Source organism: Rhinopithecus bieti, unplaced genomic scaffold, assembly GCF_001698545.2.
Source record: "Rhinopithecus bieti isolate Rb0 unplaced genomic scaffold, ASM169854v2 scaffold_2294, whole genome shotgun sequence".
Lineage (NCBI taxonomy): Eukaryota > Metazoa > Chordata > Mammalia > Primates > Cercopithecidae > Rhinopithecus > Rhinopithecus bieti.
The window spans coordinates 710,079-731,242 of record NW_016803705.1 but is presented as its reverse complement, the minus strand read 5'-3'; the positions used below and the strand labels follow the sequence as shown (position 1 = coordinate 731,242).

General features: G+C 40.0%; 1 protein-coding gene across 2 annotated transcripts in view; it reads right to left on the bottom strand.

Annotated features, from left to right (window-relative positions):
* Positions 1–14,694: 14,694 nt before the first annotated feature.
* RBPJ (recombination signal binding protein for immunoglobulin kappa J region) overlaps positions 14,695–21,164 on the bottom strand; it is a 118,280-nt gene continuing 111,810 nt past the window's right edge. For both annotated transcript variants that reach the window (XR_001881463.1, XM_017851915.1), the window contains 4 exons: positions 20,801–20,941; positions 19,611–19,766; positions 19,149–19,252; positions 14,695–18,980 (listed from right to left, as the gene is read on the bottom strand). Coding sequence is in view for 1 of the 2 variants with exons in the window: in XM_017851915.1 (XP_017707404.1) it covers positions 18,665–18,980; positions 19,149–19,252; positions 19,611–19,766; positions 20,801–20,941 (717 nt within the window). In the remaining variant the exon portion in view is untranslated. The remainder of the gene's footprint in view (positions 18,981–19,148; positions 19,253–19,610; positions 19,767–20,800; positions 20,942–21,164) is intronic.

The window sequence follows — 21,164 nt, the reverse complement described above, 5'->3', positions numbered from 1 at the left end:
CCTTCTGTTTTTATTTTATTTTACTTTAAGTTCTGGGATACATGTGCAGAGCGTGCATGTTTGTTACATAGGTAAACATGTGCCATGGTGGTTTGCTGCACCTATCAACCCATCATTTAGGTTTTAAGCCCCACATGCATTAGGTATTTGTCCTAATGGTCTCCCTCCCCTTGCCTCTGACCCCTGACAGGCCCTGTTGTATGATGTTCCCCGCCCTGTGTCCACGTGTTCTCATTGTTCAATTCCCACTTATAAGTAAGAACACGCGATGTTTGGTTTTCTGCTCCTGTGTTAGTTTGCTGAGAATGGTCCCTCTTGACACACAGCGCTCCTGACGACTATCACCACTATGGGTGACGGGGAGGCACTGGAGCTAGTCATGTGTTAATCCACACAGAGAAACAGTCACCTCCCTGGACTCAATTGTCCATTTCGGGAGCAGCTCCTGACATTTCTGCAGTCATGTTCGAGCCTAGAACCTGGTACAGATCTGGGCCTGTTTCGAGAACTCTGTTTTCTCAACTGTCCCGTCTCCTTGGGTACTGGGCTTCCCTTGCTAAAGAAGGAGCAAAACTAAAACAAACATGGAATGGAGAGCAGTTCAACTTGGCAAGGCTGGGTTTGATCAGCAGCGGGGCTGTGGACCAGCTCAGAGGCCCTAGGCGAGTCTCCAGCCTCATTCAACTTGTAGTTCCCCCTGTAACGATGAAAACCTGTGAGGTGTAAGGGGAGCAACACAGGCTTTTGGAATCAAATTTCAGCTTCTATCCCAGTTCTGTTGTTTTTGGGCTGTGGAATCTAAGGTAAGTCACTTAAGGGATCATTTTCTTACCTGTAAAACAGAAATAATAACACCTGCTTCTCAGTTGTTTGGAAGATTAAATAAGATGATATATGTAGAGCCCCTGACTCAGTGCCTAGTTTACGGGACAAAAATGATACATTTACTCCAGGAGGAAGCCTCTGACTTTTGTCCTCCACACCTCAGTCAGGATCTTGAGTCAGTGAGTGGGGAAAAAAAAAAAAAAAAAAAAATCAGCTACAGTGGAATATTCATAAAAACAAGAAATAGTGTAAGTTTTAAACATATACATATTGTTTGATCTTTGATATAGGGCTAAGGCCTTTTCTTTGAGAATGTGCCCAGTAATTTACATTCTCCATGATTTTCTTGCAAAATCTCATCCCCAATCTGTGACTTCTGGTTTGGGTTTATTATTATTTTTTATTTCAATAGCTTTTGGGATACAAGTCGTTTTTGGTTACATGGATGAATTGTGTAATGGTGAAGTCTGAGATTAGTGCACTAATCACCTGAGTAGTATATATTATACTCAATATGTAGTTTTTAGCCCTCACCCTCTTCCTAGCCTTCCTGCTTCTGTCTCCAATGTCCATTTTACCACTCTGTCTGCCTTTGCATACCCATAGCATAGCTCCCACTTACAGGTCAGAACATACAGTATTTGATTTTCCATTCCTGATTTATTTTACTTCGAATAATGGCCTCCATCTCCATCCAAGTTGCTGCAAAAGACATTATTTTACTCTTTTTTATGGCTGAGTAGTAGTCCATGGTGTATATATATCACATAATCCATTCATTGGGCAATGGGCACTTAGATTGGTTCCTTATCTTTGCAACTATGAATTGTGATGTGATAAACATATGTGTGTGGGTGTCTTTTGAATATAATGACTTCTTTGGGTAGATACCCAGTAGTGGGATTGCTGGATCAAATGGTAGTTCTACTTTTCGTTTTTAAAGAAATCTCCACTGTTTTTCATAGAGGCTGCACTAATTTACATTCCCACCAACAGTGGGTAAGTGTTCCCTTTTCACCACATGCACACCAACATCTATGTTTTTTTTTTTTTTTCTTTCAATTTTAAAATAATGGTCATTCTGGCTGGGGTAAGGTGGTATCTCACTGTGGTTTCAATGTGCATTTCCCTGATTTTGATGTTGAATATTTTTTCACAGTCGTTGGCTATTTGTATTATCTTCTTTTGAGAAATGTCTACTCATGTCATTTGCCCACTTTTTGATGAGATTTCTTTTTCCTGTTCATTTGAGTTCCTTGTAGACTCTGTGTTGGGAATAGGCCCCCAAAATCTGGCCATAAACTGGCCATAAACAAAATCTCTTCAGCACTGTGACATGCTCGTGATGGCCATGATGTCCACACTGAAAGGCTGTGGGTTTATGAGAATGAGGGCAAGGAACACCTGGCCCACCCAGGGTGGAAAACCGCTTAAAGGCATTCTTAAACCACAAACAATAGCATGAGCGATCTGTGCCTTAAGGACATGCTCCTGCTGCAGATAACTAGCCAAACCCATCCCTTTATTTTGGCCCATCCCTTTGTTTCCCATAAGGAATACTTTTAATCTATAATCCATAGAAACAATGCTTATCACTGGCTTGCTGTTAATAAATACGGGGGTAAATCTCTGTTCAAGGCTCTCAGCTCTGAAGGCTGTGAGACCCCTGATTTCCCACTCCACACCTCTGTACTTCTGTGTGTATGTCTTTAATTCCTCTAGCGCCGCTGGGTTAGGGTCTCCCCAGATGCCCACGCTGGAAGGCTGTGGGTTTACCGGAATGAGGGCAAGGAACACCTGACCCACCCAGGGTGGAAAACTGCTTAAAGGCATTCTTTGAATGTGTGGTAGAATTCAGCTGTGAATCCATCTGGTCCTGGGCTTTTTTATTGTTGTTGGCAATTTTTTAATTACTGATTCAATCTCACTGCTTGTTATTGGTCTGTTCAGTATTTCTGTTACTTCCAGATTCAATCTAAGTGGGTTGTATGTTTCCAGGAATTTCTCGGGTTTTTTTTGTTGTTGTTGTTGATGTTTTTAGTTTGTGTGCATAGAGGTGTTCATAGTAGTCTTGAATCATCTTTTGTATTTCTGTGGTGTTGGTTGTAACTTTTCCTTGACATCTGAATTGTATTTGAATCTTCTCTTGGTTAATCTAGCTAATGGTCTATTGATTTTTTTTCAAAGAACCAACTTTTCATTTTATTGGTCTTCTGTACTTTTTTGTTGTTTCAGTTTCATGTAGTTCTGCTCTGGTATTGTTATTCCTTCTCTTCTGCTAGCTCTGGGTTTGTTCTCATTTCTCTGGGTCCTTAAGGCATGACATTATTAGATTGTCAATTCGTGATCTTTCAGACTTTTTGATGTAGGCATTTCATGCTATAAATTTTCCTCTTAGCACTGCTTTTGCTGTATCCCAGAGGTTTTGATAATTTATCACTATCATTTAATTTTTAAATTTCCATCTTGATTTAATTTTTAACTCAGAAATCATTCCTGAGTAGACTAATTCCCATGTATTTGTGTAGTTTTGAGGATTCCTTTTAGAGTTGATTTCTATTTCACTGTGATCTGAGAAGATACTTGATATGATTTCTATTTAAAATTTATTGAGACATGTTTTGTGGCATATCATATGGTCTATCTTAGAGAATGTTCCATTTGCTGTTGAGAAGAATGTATATTCTGCAGTTCTTGGATAGAATGTTCTGTAAATATCTGTTAGGTCTATTGTTGTAGAATGTAGTTTACGTTCAGTGTTTCTTTTTTGACTTTATCTCGATGATCTGTCTACTGCTGTCAGTGGAGAGTTGAAGTCTCCCACTATTAATGTGTTGCTGTCTATATCCCCCCCCCCTTTTTTTTTTTTTTTTTTTTCAGGAGACAGAGTTTTGCTCGTTGCCCAGGCTGGAGTGCAATGACTAGATGTCAGTTCACCACAACCTCTGCCTCCTGGGTTCAAGTTATTCTCCTGCCTCAGCCTCTTGAGTAGCTGGGATTACCAGCATGCACCACCACTCCCGGCTCATTTTGTATTTTTAGTAGAGATGAGGTTTTTCCATGTTGGTCAGGCTGGTCTCAAACTCCCAACCTTAGGGGATCCACCTGCCTCAGCCTCCCAAAAGTGGTGGGATTACAGGCACGAGCCACATGCCTGGCTGTTTTCTTAGGTCTAGAAGTAATTGTTTTATAAATCTGGGAGCTCTAGAGTTAGGTGCATATATATTTAGGATTGTAATCTATTCTTGTTGGGTTGACCCTTTTATTATATAATGACCTTCTTTGTCATATTTTACTTTTTTTGCCTTAAAGTCAGATATTAGGTAAGATATAAAAATAGTTTCTCTTGCTCACCTTTAGTTTCCATTTGCCTGGAATATCATTTTTCACCCCTTTACCTTGAGTCTATAATATACCTTAGGTATTAGGTGACTCTCTTGAACATGGCAGATATTTGATTTGTGATTTCTTTTTTTACGCTTTCTGCCAATCTGTATTAAGTGGAGCATTTAGACCGTTTACATTCAATGTTAATACTGAGATGTGAGATGCCATTCCAGTCATCGTGTTGTTACCTACTTTGTTTTCCTCATTATGTTATTGTTTTATAGGCCTTGTGAATTTCATGCTTTCAAGAGGTTCTATTCTGGTGCATATCAACCTTTTGTTTCAAGATTTAGAACTCCATTTAACATTTCTTGTAGGGCTGGCCTGGTAGTGACAAACTCCCTCAGCATTTGCTTGTCTGAAGAAGGCCATTTCTCCTTCATGTATGAAATTTAGTTTTGCTGGAGACAAAATTCTTGGCTGATGACTATTCTGTTTAAGAGGCTAAAAATAGGACCTCAATCCCTTCTGGCATGTAAGGTTTGTGCTGAGAAGTCTGCTAGTAGTCTGATAGGTTCTCTTTTACAGGTTATGTGATACTTTTGTCTCACTGCTCTTAGAATTCTTTCCTTCACATTGACTTTAGATAGTCTGATGACAGCTGGGCACAGTGGCTCACGCCTGAATCCCAGCACTTTGGGAGGCCAAGGCAGGCGGATCATGAGGTCAGGAGACCGAGAGCATCCTGGCTAACATGGTGAAACCCCATCTCTACTAAAAATACAAAAAATTAGCCGGGCGTGGTGGTGGGCACCTGTGGTCCCAGCTACTTGGGAGGCTGAGGTAGGAGAAGGGCATGAACCCAGGAGACGGAGCCTGCAGTGAGCCGAGACTGCGCCACCGCAACCAGCCTGGATGACAGAGCGAGACTCCGTCTCAACAACAACAACAACAACAACAACAACAACAACAAAGATAGTCTGCTGAGTATATGTTTTGATGATGTCCTCTGCAATGAATCTCAGGTTTGGGTTTATTTAAAATGTAATTAAGAAGTTCAGAGAAGGGTGTGGTGAGGAGGGCATGAACATATAGTTGCCAACAGAGATTAAGTGAAGGTAACAATGATTCTTTCCTTGACCAAATGCTAGTCAGGCTCCTCTCACCCCTTTCTCCAATAGATCTCAACCTTGGCCTATAAAGATTTGCACACACACGAACACAGTTTCTAACAGCTCAAGATCACATCTCTAGGATGACCACAGCCTCCCTTAAAGTGCCTGCCTGAGAAAACTCAAGGCTTCCAAACGAACTTAGTTTATGCTAGTCAACACCCAAAAATAGGGTCCCATCTCTCAGTCTCTGTCCAATGCCAGCTGGCAAGCCCAGATGCGTTTCTCATGGACCAATTCTCCCCCAAACCCTCCATACGTTTTGAAAAAAATGGGAGCCAAAACGAAAAAGGGAGAGCTAAAAGGAAAATTAAAGGAAAACTCTCTGAATATGGGAAGAAAGAGTAAAGAGATAGAAAACAGATGATAAAAGATAAGACAATTAAAGAATTAATCCAGAGTGGTAGGGTTGTCTGACTAGTAGAACTTCTAGAAAGAAAAGACAGAGACAATGGAAGGGAAGAAACTTTCAAAGAAACAACACTAGAAAACTCCACTGAAGTTCACAAGTATCCACTTTGAAAAACCCTAGTCAGCACATACATATCAGTGCGAAATTTTAGAAACCAGGGATTTTTTTTTTTCTTTAAATCCTAAAATCTTCTGGAGAGTAAAAAAACAAATAGAACCAAATAAGTACACTGTAAGGGAACAGATATAAAGGAAAAAGCCCACAGAACAAATGGTAGTAAAGCAGAGGTCTCTGGAAGGAAGATTTTTAAGATAAAAAAAAAATTAATGATTATTTGATATGTCCAAGTATTTGGAAAATAACTGATAGGAATTTAACCATGAGGGCAGAGATTTTGTAATTTGTTCAGTGCTGATCTCTAGTGCCAGGAACAGTGCCTGGTGGATACTGGAAACTTAGAATTAATGAAACTGATGGACCATTCAAAAATAAAGAGAGACTAGGTGCATAGAAAACTGAGTAGGGGAAGATGATGAACTAATTAATTCCAAGAAAAACAAACTGTTGTACAAACTCTCAAGAATGAACCATAAAACATAAGCATAATGTAAGCATTCATCAATAATTTAAGTGAAAACTATCTTGTATCTACAAGTATATTTGGAGGAAAGGAAGAGAGGAATAGACAAGGTACAGGCAAGCAAAATCTTCATCTGTCATAGCAGTAAGATGACAGATTTTTTACAATCCCATATTCTTGGGATTTTTACAATCTCAAGAATCTCTTCGATCCTGATGTTTCTGTTGTCTCTGTGTTGGATCTCTGGTTTTGGGTAGTTGCTGTCACTTCTAGACACTTCTGTCACTGCCGTGTTCTAGGGTATGTTGTTCTTTATCAAGCTTCTGAATTAAAGCAGGGATCTGGATTGTCAAGATAGATTGGCCACACCATCCTGGAAACAGTCATCCATTTGGCAAATATTTATTGAGCATCTAACATGTGCTAGGCACTGTGCTAGGGTCTGGGGACACAGTCAAGAACAAAGTCCCTAGTCTCAAGGAGTTTTCATGCTGGTAGGAGGAGGCAGAAATAAACAAGTGGCCAAGTGATTCCACAAAATGTCAAGTGGTAAGTGCTGTGAAGAAAAACAAAGCAGGTCAAGGGTAAATTAAGTGATGGGAGTAGAAATGTAATTTTGCACATCTATGTAAACAACCTTCAGGAAGGACAGATGAAAAAGTGTTCCAGGCATAAGGTGCACCAAGTGCTAAGGCCTTGAGGTGAGAGCAAGGTGAGAGAGTTTAATGAGTTAAATCAGTGTGTTGGCAGTACAGTGAACCCAGGGAGGGGGGCAAAAGAGGAGGACTGAGAAGTAGGAAGGCAGAGGTAAGAGGCATGAGGATGATCTTGGTGAGCAAGACAGAAAGTCTATAGAGGCCTTTATGCAGCAAAGGGACATGTTTTCAGATAATTGGTCTGAATAGACTAAGATGGGAAGAGATGAAGTTGCAGGAGCGGTTTTGGACCAGTGCCAGTTAGCAAGCCCAGATGGGTTTCTCATGGACCAATTCTCCCATCTTAGCAACTATTCAGACCAATTCTCTGAAAATTCTTAGAAAGATACTGTAATAATCAATGTGAGACCATGGTGGCTTGGCCCACAGTGGTAGTGGTGGAGGTGATGAGAAGTAGCTGGGGTCTGTTTTGAAGGACTCAATGGCTGGATGTGGGATATGAGAGAGAGAACCAAATCAAGGCTGCCTTCATAGTTCTCCTCTGAACAATTGGAAGAATGAGGCATTATTTACCCAAGGGGAAGGCTGGCTGGGTATGGTGGGATTAGGTGGAGGCAAGGGGAAGAAAATAATGAGTTAGTTTTAGATTGGAATGCCTATAGCCTTCAGATGTCAAACAAGCAGTTATATCTACATTTCTGGAGTTCAAGTGAGAAGTCGGGGCAGGAACTATGCATTATGAAGTCATTTCCATATAGCTGGTGTTTCAATGTGAGACGGGGAGAGGTCGCCATGGGAGGGGCCTAGTTGGGAAGCACCATCGCTTTGGTGATTTTGTTATTAGGTTAAAGGAAGTAGGTAGGACTTCCCAGTAACTGGAAGGATAGATGGTCCATTTCCTAATTCATTTTAGATAATTTCCATCAATATGGAAAGGGGGTGGGATTTGTAATACTTTCAGAGAAGAAAATCACATAGCATTATTTTGTGTTTACAGAAGTCAGGGGATGGGACTTGGTTGGGGAACTGCCCAAGATGCAGAGGTTGGGGAGGTGAGAAGGAACCAGCAAGGCGGACTGAGAAAGAGCAGCCTGAAAGATTGGTGTCCAGGAAGCCAAGTGAAAAGAGTTTCAAACATGAGAGAGTGATCAGCTGTGTCCAGTGAGTTAAAGCCTAGGATGTGCAATATTTCAGGCAACACTATAACGAAGTGACCTGCACCTAGTTAACAAATGTGAGTTTGCATTTTTTTTTACCTCTCAGAAAACAAAGTATTTCATATGCCCTAACATGCTACTTTCAATCTTTTAAAATATCTCCATGTTTATTACAAATGTTAAAACAAACACACACAAAAAAAGCAAAGCCCCAAGTTTGCCTGGGCTCTGGTGCCTACAAAGTCGTCCTTCTCTCCACTTGTCCACGATGAGTCAAACTCCAGTAACTGTGCCCGAAGCTCTGCTCTTTGCACACCTTTGGCTGGTGTTCAAATCACATGACAGAAAATGTTAAGCATCACATTCCAAAAAGACTCCTTGGTTTTGTTGAAACATTTTCAGAGAAGGAGATTTGCAGTGCGTAGTGGTAGTGGGGATGCACACCCACACACGTGTGTGTTCCAGCTCTCATTAGTGAGGGGAGTGCACATCTCAATTCTCTTCTGACAGTCCGTCTTTGGTACCTCCACATTTCTGGGATCTCTCCCTCTACTTTGCTTCTCTCTGCTCACCTTGCATCTACGATCCCCTCCCTAGAAGGCACCCGTGTCTTTGTTGGTGTCATTTAGATCTCAAATCACAGTGTGGAAAAGAAGGTACGGCCCTTCCAGAGCCAGGCCACAGGAAGGCTTCTCTGTAGATACGCCTGGCCAGACTGAGGAGACACAGCTATGAGGACTATCTCCGTCTGTGAATCTCAGCACAGATGCCTCTTTAGGTTTTTGAGATAATTGAGCCTCTGAATTTGCAGAACTGCTCTCATGAGTAGGGGAACCCAATTAAAACTGAGGTGTTTCTTTCCCCCCAAACCAAAGGTTTTTTAAACTCGGGAGTTGCCCAACAGTCCTCTAACTTCTGCATACAGCAATTTCACCTGGGATGTCAAAAGGCTCTGAGGTTTATGTGCACGGTTAGGTAATGCAGGCCTCTGTATCGTGACTACAGTTGCATGTGAACATTTTGGCTTTTGGATGGGACACATTATCACATTATCTGACTAGCCCACTTGTAATTTGTTATATGGGCCTTCTCAAGTATAAGGAGAAATTTTAACTATGTTTTTTTTTTTAAATGACTGTCAACAGTTATTTGGAAAACAGTAACAATCACTAAAAGTAATTACTTTCATGGAGCAAAGCCACTCTTTCACTTCTTGTCAATCACTCTCACTTCTGTCTGGGGACATACTAAGCTCCTTTTGACCAGCAGCATCGGTGTCACCTGGGAGCTTGCTGGAAAATGCAGAATTTTGGGAGTCACACTGAAGACCTGAGAGTCAGACTTGGTATCTCACACCCTCCCGTGGGGCTCCCCTCTTCTCCCTATACCCCTCCCTTAGTGATCTCATCAGGATGATGGCTTCAAATATCATGTCCAAGTGACTGACTCCTAAATGTTCCCATCCAGCACAGACGTCACCCCAAACTCCAGACATGGAGATCCAACTGCCTACTTGTCATTTTAACAGGCATCTACTTGAAGTCTAACAGGCATCTCAAAATGAGCATAGCGAAAACTCTTGATTTCCTCTCCCACCCCCCAGCTTGCTCCTCCTTCCACCTACCTCCCGCTTCAGACTTCCCTGCTACTCATCTAGTTGCATTCTGTGGTGGACACAGGTCACTGCTGAATCAAACCAAGAGTGACAGTGAGGCTCCTTCCTCAGCCCATCTGCGAGTTCCCTTGCCTTTCGTCAGCCTGGTTCCTCTGTCCCTGCCTCTAACTTGTCTGACTGCTCTAAGGTGGGGTTCTCTATCAGGAAACTCCTTGGAGATCCTGCAAGTAGCGCCTTCTTGGCATAGAGGAATCCCAGAGTCACAGTTGGCTGTGTCAGTGTCTGGTGGGCTTTCCTTTTCTCTTACTCCTCTCTTGATCCCTACACTTCACAGGGGTCATTCTACCCTGATGAATGGTATACCCAGGGGTTAGTTACCTCAGGGTGGCTGAAACACACCCAGAGAGACAGCTGGGCCAAACTTGTTACTTAACCAGCTTCACCTTATTGTGATGTGTGCACAGCACCCCCACTGCAATAAACAGTGACATCAGAGGTATGCTGCACATCACATATCAATTCCTTTAGGACATAATTCTCGCCCTGGATGCTGCTAAGGTCCTTTGATGGTCAGATTCTATCTATCTCTGAGCCCTCTGATAGGTAAACATGCATCCATACTGTTTCTTGCCCCTCTCCACTAGAAGGAAAGCTCCATGTAGCAGGCCTTTATTTGCCACATCCACAGTTTCTGGCTGTGGAGGAGCTAAATTAACTAATTCAGCAAAGAGTTATTAATACCTTGTCAAAGACAGAGGCTAACAACCCAGGCGTGGTGGCTCACACCTATAATCCCAGCACTTTGGGAGACCGAGGTAGGCAGATTGCTTGAGCCTAGGAATTCAAGACCAGCCTGGGCAACATGGAGAAACCCTCTCTCTACAAAAGATACAAAACAATTAGTCAGGTATGGTGAGGCACACCTGTGGTCCCAGCTATTCAGGTGGGAGAGGTGGGAGGGTCTCTTGGGCCCAGGAGGTTGAGCCTGCAGTGAGCCATGTTTGTGCCAGATGTGCACTCTAGCCTGGGCAACAGAGTAAGACCCTGTCTCAAAACAACAAAGAAAAGGCTGAGTGCAGTGGCTCATGCCTATAGTCCCGGCACTTTGGGAGTCCAAGGCAGGCAGATCACTTGAGGTCAGGAGTTTGAGACCAGCCTGGTCAACATGACAAAACCCTATCTCTACTAAAAAAAATACAAAAATTAGCCAGGCGTGGTGGCACATACCTGTAATTCCCCAGCTCTTGGGATGCTGAGGCAGAAGAATCACTTGAACCTGGGGGGCAGAGGTTGCAGTGAGCCGCGATTATGCCACTGCACTCCAACCTGGGTGACAGGGTGAGACTATGTCTCAAAAACAATAACAACAAAAAGGCAGAGGCCAAGTATCTTAGCAAATGTCAATGGAAGGTTCCTCCACGAGGAAGGAAAGACAGTGGAGTCTCAGAAGGAATTGGCGCTGGGAATGCTCCCACTTCTTGCGGAGTGTCTCCATTCTCCTCCTCGCAAATCAGTTCACTTTGATCCTCCGTTCACATGGCCAAACAAGGCCGATGGGAGCTTGCAAGTTTGTTCTCTGCCCAGTGGCCAGCGGAGCCTGCCAGAAGTCTCTCAGCAACCCGGAGTCTATCAGTCACAGTGGGAAGAAAAGCAGCAACGCCTACCCGTGGAAGGGACATTTCTAGAGAAGACTGCAAGCTAAAGATGGGAGGGGCTTTGTGCCTCAGGACCTGGGCATCCTTTCCAAAAGCTTCCCAGTGTATTATTAGCTAATCAGAATTTGAGGAGTAAGAAATATTTCATATAAAGCCCTCAGCAAATAGAAGACAGTTTATTATTTATTATTGAACTTATTGCTTGTAGTCCTCTAGAACAGCTGTCTGGTATCTCTTCTCCCATCCTAGCAACCTCCAGGCCTCTCACCAGAGAAACTAAACAGCTTCTAGAGGTTCCTTTTAACTGATGTTTCAAAGTGTACAGGGAGAGGCAAGTGACCCAGGCTCGCATGACCAGTTATTCTCACCTGCAAAATGGAATCCTGATCAGGTATTTAAAGATAGAAAAGAGGGAACGCATTCCAGTCCCGTAGATAAGCCACTCCTATGATAAAAGATTTCCAAACTGCAGGACAAAACTAAGATGGAAAATATTTTGAAGTGTCCAATAACAGCTATCATAGTGAAGGTCTACATTTTTAAACCTCTGAAGTATTAAATGCGAAACAACCATTATCACTGTTTTCTTGAAAGAACAAGCAAAAACCAGGCCTCAGCACTGAGCTCCTGTTGCTCCTGGAAAAACCAAGACAAAATGATCTCTAAACCTGAGGACAGCCAAAGCAGATACTTGTGCGTTGAAGCTAAACTAGGGCTGGATGGGCAGGACAGAAAGGAGCTTTTTGTGTCCTCTCCTAACTATGCATCATTTCCCCCCACTTAAATGAAACAAATTAGCAATGGAGAGCTGCAGAATCAGCCACCAGATGATAATCAATGGCAGGATGGTGTTTATGATTTGAGCATAAATCTCTGCCATGATTTCATACTCTGGTCCTCTGAGTTTGGGTCTTCCTAAAGCCAATGTGAGGTCCAGAAACATGAGGTCTAACCTGAAGTTAGAAATGACTATTAGTTCTATTTATAGATGAAGATCCATTACCTTCAAGATGAAAAAATGCTTTAAGACAGGAGTGTCCAATCTTTAGGCTTCCCTGGACCACACTGCAAGAATTGTCTTGGGCCATACAAAGAATACATTAATGCTAATGATAGTTCAAAAAAAAAAAAAAAAAAAAAAACGCAAAAAAATCTCAAGTTTTAATAAAGTTGACAAATTTGTGTTGGGCCACATTCAAAGCCATCCTGGGCCGCGGGTTGGACAAGCTTGCTTTAAGGTATCCATGATCACTCTCCCTAGCTTTGTGTAATCTAGCGCATATTCAAGTATGAGGCTTGGCCAGGGGAACTAAGAATGTTAGCAAAGGAGTCATATTTTTCCCCCAGACTTTTCCTTGTATCATCTAAATATAAATATCTGACCACCACAATAAGAACTCAGTCATGAAGGTTTAATGAGCAGAAGAAAACCAGAAGCCCTGATTTTTGAGTTGTGTGGTGAGGAAGAATAAAGGGGAGGGCAGCCTAGAAGGGAGGAAAAAGTTCTGGGAGAAAAGAAAAGCTGCCAGAGCCAGCTCCAGGCCACTACAGGAGTAACCTAGTCACACTCCTTACTCCTTTATATGATGAAGGTGGGGGAGTGTTTCTAGATAGTCTGAAATGCAAGTAAATATGAGCACCCCGCCTCTGCCCAGCACCGGTAAAAATTATCAAACAGGTAAAGAAGCAAGAAACTGACTGACCTATATGCTCACATGCACTGAATGACAGTACAGTGGACTGGAAGGAGATGAAAAGCTTAATGGTAGATATACCTACACCTCATACTTACCTTTTTAAAAAATTTCCACAGAACATCAGAATTTAAAGCGCCTCCCTCAAAGCAAAACAGCATGTAAATTCCAATAGTTATAAAATAACCCATTTGCATTTAGTATGCTTCTTATAAGAAACTAGTTACAACCTTTTCACTTTTCTGTATTAAAGAGTATTTACCTGCATTTTCTATAAACCAAGATTAGTCCTGAGTTCTATACAGGTGAACGTTTCAGCTTCATCTAACTCTGTTGAATACCTATGTGCCAGGCATATGGACAGCCTTACTCTGAACACAAAAAACCATGGGCATAACCATCCAGTCTTACAGGTCCTTACAGGGCTTTAGGCTTACAGCTCGACCTCTTTGATGAAATGGTCTCATTTGTACTTTATATACAACAGCTTCATCTGTCTTCCTTAAATGTTTTCTAGTATCAAACTTTCTGTTAGGGTTTCCTTTTTAGTGTATCTTTCCAGTTTGTTGCTGCTGTTGTTACTTTAGAGGGGAAACTTCATTCTGCGCTGACTCACTAGATTTGGAAACTAAATTGGCTTGCACATCATCATAACTGGTGGCCATCTAGGGGTTCAATGACCCAAAAAAACCAATATATTTAATGTTATTTTTTGTAAGATTAAAGTAACCATGCAGTACTTACAGCAAGAAATACAAGATTATTCTAAATTCTAAATCAAGTGACTCACTATCAATCTCAACCTCTGGAGGCCTCACAATTCAAATCCCAACTAAATGTTTGTTTCTAACTTAACAATGAGTATATAGCAAGATGTCTTTTGCAAAATCCTCATAACTTAGATTCTTTCTTTGGGCAGGTCAATAACAACTGAACTTGCTATGATTTAAAAATTATGGGCTGGGCATAGTGGCTTTGGGAGGCAGGCGGATCACCTGAGGTCAGGAGTTCAAGACTAGCCTGGTCAACATGGTGAAACCCTGTCTCTACTAAAAATACAAAAATTAGCCAGCTGCAGTGACGCATGCCTGTAATCCCACCTCCTGGGGTGGTTGAGGCAGAAGAATCACTTGAACTCGGGAGGCAGAGGTTGCAGTGAGCCAAGACTGTGCCACTGCACTCCAGCTCAGGGGCGACAGAGCAAGACTCCGTCCAAAAAAAAAAAAACTTTACGTAACTTCCCCATTTACCTTTGTTTCATATTAAAGAATACTATCCCCACTTCTAGGACCCCTCCCCATCCCCAAAAGATAAACTATTATGTGTTCCTTCCTATACCAGACAAAATGACCATCTTATATTGGAAAAGCAAGTTATTGCTAAGTAATATTCTCCAATTTTGTTGAAATCAGCTTTAAATGATTCTGATTCGAGAGAGATGCCCCTTGAGTGACAAAGCCCATTTCACCATTTACATGGGGGAAAAAATCTCTTTAAAGCACTACATAGTTAAAAACATTGACATGGAAATTAAATTAGTAGAGCTATCACTTTGATGTGATATACATGGTAAGATTGTAAATACACCAACTATAATATAGAATTTAAATTTATCTTTATGAAGTATTCTGAAATCAAAGACGATAATACATGCATCAGGCACATTCGACAGAAGACTTTTACAATGGTTTACATTTCCTTTTTATTTATTCCTTGAAACTGCTCATATTGCAAGTTTTTCATGGATGAAATATGGAACTGAGCAGATTCTTTTTTTCTACAAAATTATGGTATAAACTTGCTCAATTTTCTATCTTATTGCTAATAAACCTTACAGGCGCACAGTTTGTAAGATAAACCCCTTAAGGACTGAATGCGTAGAGCATGCTGCAAGGTACAAGAAATAAGCTAAAAATGAGCATATAAACCTACATCTGGACCAACACAGTACTGAATGCTGGCAAACATTTATCACGACACAGGGGGAAATTAACAAAAGGAGATACATTTCAGTCCTGAAAGGGTTAAACAGAAACCCTAATATATTATTGTTTCTAACCATCCATCCCACATTGCAGTGCTTGAAAACAAAGTGTAAGTCTGGCACAGAAAATTACACACATTTGTTCAGTACTCATCAGAAACACAGCTGCTTTTGAAATCAAAGTAACTTGGTTACTAACTGAACAGCATTTTGTTTCAAAAGGAACCTCCTCCCCAGTGGATTTTCTGGTTAGCAAGACTAGTTAGGTTAGTTCTCAAAAACGGCATTGGAAGTTTTTTGTGAAAGCACAGATGGTACCAGTTTCATTAAAAACAACAAAACAAAAAAAACTAACCAGTTATGATTGCAGATAAGTCTGTGCAGTAAAAGTGACAAACATTTCACGATTAAGTCATGTATAAGGATGCCTTTAATTGCCACAGTTTAAAGAAATGAGCAGCAAATTTAGATAGTATACTAGTGTTCAACTCTGAAATCACTCAAAATATAAAGGGCATTTTTAAAGCTTTTAGCTTGCCTTCTCAATCTATGTGATAAATTAAATGGAACAAATAAAAACATATTGGATCAGAGACTCAGCTTCTATGTGTATGTTTAGAAATTGCATAAAGTCATAAGAGCATAAGATACATTTCTAAAACAGAATTTTTAAAAATTCAAACATACTATAACTGAAGCACTCACCATTCTAAGAAGAGAATCTTTTTGCGGGTAAATGATCAGCATGTCTAATAATGCCATCACTGGAGGAGGGGACACAGTCTACTATAACCAGAGGACAAGGTTCCTATAAATTACCTACTGAAAATGATTCACAAAACCATGAAAGAAAAAATTTAAGCAGCTGACAAAATAACTACTGATAAACAATAAGCTACAACGGACAAATCATTTCACTTTTTAGTCTGTGGTATAAGAATGGCCAAAATAGGTGGGGAAAATGCCTGTATAAGTAGATTCTTGGACTTTTCAAAAAAAGAGAGAGAGAGAGAGAGAAAAGGGTTTACAGTATAATATTTCAATTATCCTATGTAAAGAAACAATCAAAATAAAACAAACGTTTTGTTAAAAAAGCACAAGTTCATTTTAACAAAGTCATGAACTTGAAAATTATTTTGAGCTACAAAATGGGTAAGGAATAGTTCTTCAAAAGTATCTCTTTTGTTATTGGTTAATTTAATATGATTCCTTAACTAAATACCAAACCTAGGAAGTGGAGGAAACTTGTGGCCGTTAAAGCAAAGCAGCACTAGGAACATGTCCATGCTCTGAACAAAAGCACTGTGTAATGACTCCTGCCATGACTCCACAGAGAGGAGTAACTACTCCTCAGAAATAAGCGGTCTGTAAGAAAGAGACGGTGAACAGTTACAACAAAGAAAGATAAGGCCACAATGAGTTCTGCCCTTGATCACTGAAACAGATTTAAGGTGTGAGGCAGGATTAGCTTATAAGAGAGAAGTGAGTGACTGGAGTAGATTTGAAGAAAAAAGGCGATACAGAATAAAATGCAGCCTGGGGGTGATTAAAAAGGCTTGCAGTAAGAGAAAACTGCAATAACTGATTTAATCACCTAATGTGCTTTACAAATGACTTTCCCCTTGAAAACCGAGGACAAGGCGATTTAAAGATGTTAGGAAGAATATTTACAGTGGCATAGTCTGAGCACAGAGTGAGTGATGAAGACAGCGAAGCTGAAAAAAAAAATGCTACTAATAATAATTTCTAAAAAGTCTATTAATGGAAACTTTTTCAAAACAGCCCAGGACACCAGAAAGACAATGTTCTGTAGGGAAACACTGTAGGAAGTTACAGTTTTGCATTCATAAGGTACTGTGGCTCCTGTTTTATGGGACAGTAAAAGCTTACCACAATCTAGAGGTAGTTTTTACTCTAAGAGGGATGATTGTATTACTAGACTGTGTCGTATAACATTACACACGTGGTTCCTGTACTAAATGTAGCCCAATGAGTCTGCTGCAATTTCGAAGAAACCAAACAAAAGCATAACCAAAGTTCAGGAATGAAAGCAAGGTAAAACTGGCCTTAGCAGGCAAGGCCAACATACAACCCTGAATGCAACCAAATCTCAACTGAAAAGAAAAGAAACATTTTCTGAGTTAGGAGACATTTGTGGAGATGCTCAGTACTGGAAAAGAGAAAACAAACAAAAAAGGCAGAGAAAAAAATGAAAACATAAGTTACATTTGCATTTATAATCTTACAACTATCTGTTTCTAAAGTACTGTCTTCCAGCTATTTTAGTTGATCATCTAATAAAAGCATCTTATGTTTTAAGATTACAATGATGTTCTGGCTAGCTACCCCCTCCAACCCCCCCAAAAAAGTAAAGATAATAAAACATGCTTTTGCTGACATTTTCCTCATTCTACCATAAGGGCACCATCTACCAACTGGTAGCAAATACTTCCCATATATTTTGTCACTTGCCAACAAGGCAGAAAATACCCTGCTGAATGAAATCACTGGGAACATTCCAAGTTCAAAATAAAATGTTTAACTTACACATAATACAAGTTATGTACAAGATTAGGAGGGGGGAAAAACCTGAACAAATCCTGGAACACACATTATGTATTTACGTTACGGGAAAAGGGGAGAGAACACTTCAAATATCAACATGTTCTGTGCCATTAACTCATTAATGGCTAAATGGCCACACCAAATTGCATGTGAATGTTAGAACCTCTCGGATAACCACTGTAAGTTCATTAAAAAAAAAAAAAAAAAAAAAAGGAAAACACAAAAATTACTACCAACAGTGTCTGAGAAGAGAGACTAAGTTAACATACATTGCATGTATTGCAGGCAAGGCAGAGGCATTTTTTTTAAAGCTTTTGCACAGACTTCATATAATCTTAAAAAAAAATACATAGTCCTTTACAAGATTTGACTTGCTGAAATCCAAACAATTTTGACTCACGAAAAGTCATAAGACTTCAGCTGAAAATAAAAGAAAAAAGTTCCAGCCTAGACCAAAAAAAAAAAAAAAAACCTGGAAGAGTATGACAATTAGATTAAACAAGCATGGTCAGGCTTGGAACCTGAATGTATTTTAGAGCAAAAGCTCAAAGGTAGGTGGGGAAGAGAACAACCTATTTGGTAACAAGGTGTACTATAATACCGTGATATAAAAAAAGGTATGGTGAAAATGTACCTTTTACTAAAGCTTATACAATATACAAGTTCCTTGGTCCATAAAAACTGTGTTAGATTTGTGTCTTCTAGTTTGTTCAACTTGTATTCCAGCCACATTATTTACTTCTTGCCCATTTAAACAAAACCAAACAAAAACCAACCAACCAACCAACCAAACAGCTGAAAAACTTGATTTCCAATAGTTTGTACATTTTGACTTTTTTTTTTTTTTAAACTGTGGCTTCTGCATTTCAAATCAGCACTTGCAGAGAGATAACGGGGTTTTTGAATATATCACCTGGTATGAAAAGTTTTCCCAAGAAACCACAAAAGATTGTTCATTTTTTCTCCTTTTTTGACTTTTTGCCACACTCAAGTCAGTTTAAGTCCTAGCAAAAAGACGGTAGTTAGGATACCACGGTGGCTGTAGATGATGTGACACTGGTTGAATTTGTGCTGGCATTTGTGTAACTTCCCTCGCTGTTTGTGTTTGATTCATTAGGGGGCACCTGGCTTGAATTGGCTCGAAGGATTGCTCCTGCTGCACTGCAATGTGGCCGCGGCCCTGGTTCTGGTGTGTAGGTAAAGGTAAGGCTGGTGGAATAAATGATTCCATCATTTCGGACCAAAGTTACTGGAACCTGGACTGGTTGCCGGACCCATCTCCAACCTTCTCGGAATGCAGAAATGTCTGGGACGACACAGAGCATACTCTCTCCACACCTGAGGAGGAAATATAAATCACTTAAAAGCACTTTAAAAAGCAAAGTACATGTTAAAAATGAGACTTAAGACAAGGTTGTTTAATACATTACAATCAATGCCAGGAAAGAATCTCCTGTACCCACACCCCTCACAACCTCTGGATGATGAAAAAGTTTTATCAAGTACCTGTACATAGTTTCAGCTTCTACATCCCCAAACCACACTCGTAAATTTGGAGTGAAATTCTGTCCTGTAAGTTCAAGCATTGCTACGTCCCCACCGCCATTCAACTGCAATTCACAGAAAATCACAACACTGAGAAAACTTTTCATTTTTCATTAAAGTACACAAATTAGATTCTCATTCAACTTTCATTTGTTTAAAAAAAGGGCAATTAAAATTTTTTTTATTACAAAGCTAGCTAAAAACATTTCAAGATAACATACAAGTTTATTTAAATTTAAATTTTCTGGCAAGTACGCTCCTCCTAATTTTGTTTTTTTTTTTAATCAACAAATGGTGAATATAAAAACCCCCAAATCAGACAATTGGAGAAAAATCAAAACTCCCATGAAATGAAATGATGCCAAGTCAGAGCTGAGAGTAGCTGCAAAGAGCTAAAGGCCAACTTGGACTAGGTAGTCTCACCTGAAGGCTCTCTACGACAGGCACAGGCGTGACTGGGGCAAGGACAGGGCCCATTCCCTCGTAAAATGTATACTCTGCCTTATCTGTGCTAATGATTGTCCAGGAAGCGCCATCATTTATCATCTCTTTATTTGGTTCTTTTGGACATGGAGTGGCCTAATAAAGAAAGAAGTTTAGAAACTAAGTTTTATACAGTTTGTATTAAGAGTATAAGAAGATTTTACCAGAGTAACCCTCAGACAAGAGTTAAGAAGAGAATTCAGTAAAAACTTATAAACTTTCTAAAGCATGGTGCTTTGCCCATCCCTACATAAACACAAACAGAATACTAATACAGAAACCCCATAGACAGCAGTTTTTCTTATAATACAAACTATTTCAGTGACATATTAAATAATAATAACTTTCACAGCAACCATGAGTACACCAATGCAGGTACAAATTTCATTAATAGCAGATTAATATCTGTGATGTAAATGGCTGTTTAAAACTCTTCGGGGACTCCTAAGAAAGAGAATGGGGGTCCTCATGTTTAGGCAACAGCTAGAAGCTTATGCACATTCCATAGGAGGGAATCAAGATGGGAAGGCAAAGCACCTACCCCTTCCTTAACACACCTAGACCAGGGACTCAGCATGCCCATCAGTGTGTGTGTGGCCATCTCTCTGGAAAGGAGTTTCACATGAAACTGTAACTATCTTATTAAATCATCTGCCCATGTCATAACCTCATGAAAGCCTTCTGAGAAAATGTAAAACATTAGCTTTTAAAGCATGTCATCATTACTATCTTGGGAAACCACAATGTAAATCTGATGAGATTTTGAGCCTTCACCCAGAAAAATGCTTCGTCTATACAATGTTTGCACACAATTTCAGAGGATTCAATGAGCACTGAAAATCTATTTTTGGATATCCTGAGGGGCTCTTTGTTCTTCAATTAAGAACCCTAGAACTAGATGTTAACTGTTTCTCTGAGAATGTTTTCATAATTTTGAGTTCTTCCTTGAGGAAGGATTGCTTGCATGTCTGAGGATTGTGTGTTAAGGATGCTCATACCTGAGATCCCTATCTGTGTATAGCTTCATGTATTTGTATATAATTAACAGCAAATGAAAATTTCATATTTTTGCAAGCTGCTAACCTCACAGTTTGTATATTTCAGATTTCACCAGTAATTTAAAAACATACCTGAAATTGAATTATTCTTTCTTGAGAAAGGCACAAGTACATTCTTTCTGTATCCTTAAGGTAAAATGCACATTTATGGAGTTGTGACACAGGATCATCTGCATCCAATAATGCGGTCTGCTTATCAACTTTCCTAATTATCTATATTTAACAATTAAGAAATAAAGGGTCATCAACACATGGAAAGGATTCTCCTTGTGTACAACATCAAAAGTACATAGAAGTTATATACTGTATAATAATACATCACAGTTATTTGTCATATGCCTACATATATAAAAACATTCACAAACAAAAAGACTAGGAATAAAAAACACTTTTAGATTGCAAGCAGGTCAGAATATAGAAATTGTTACCCTCTTCC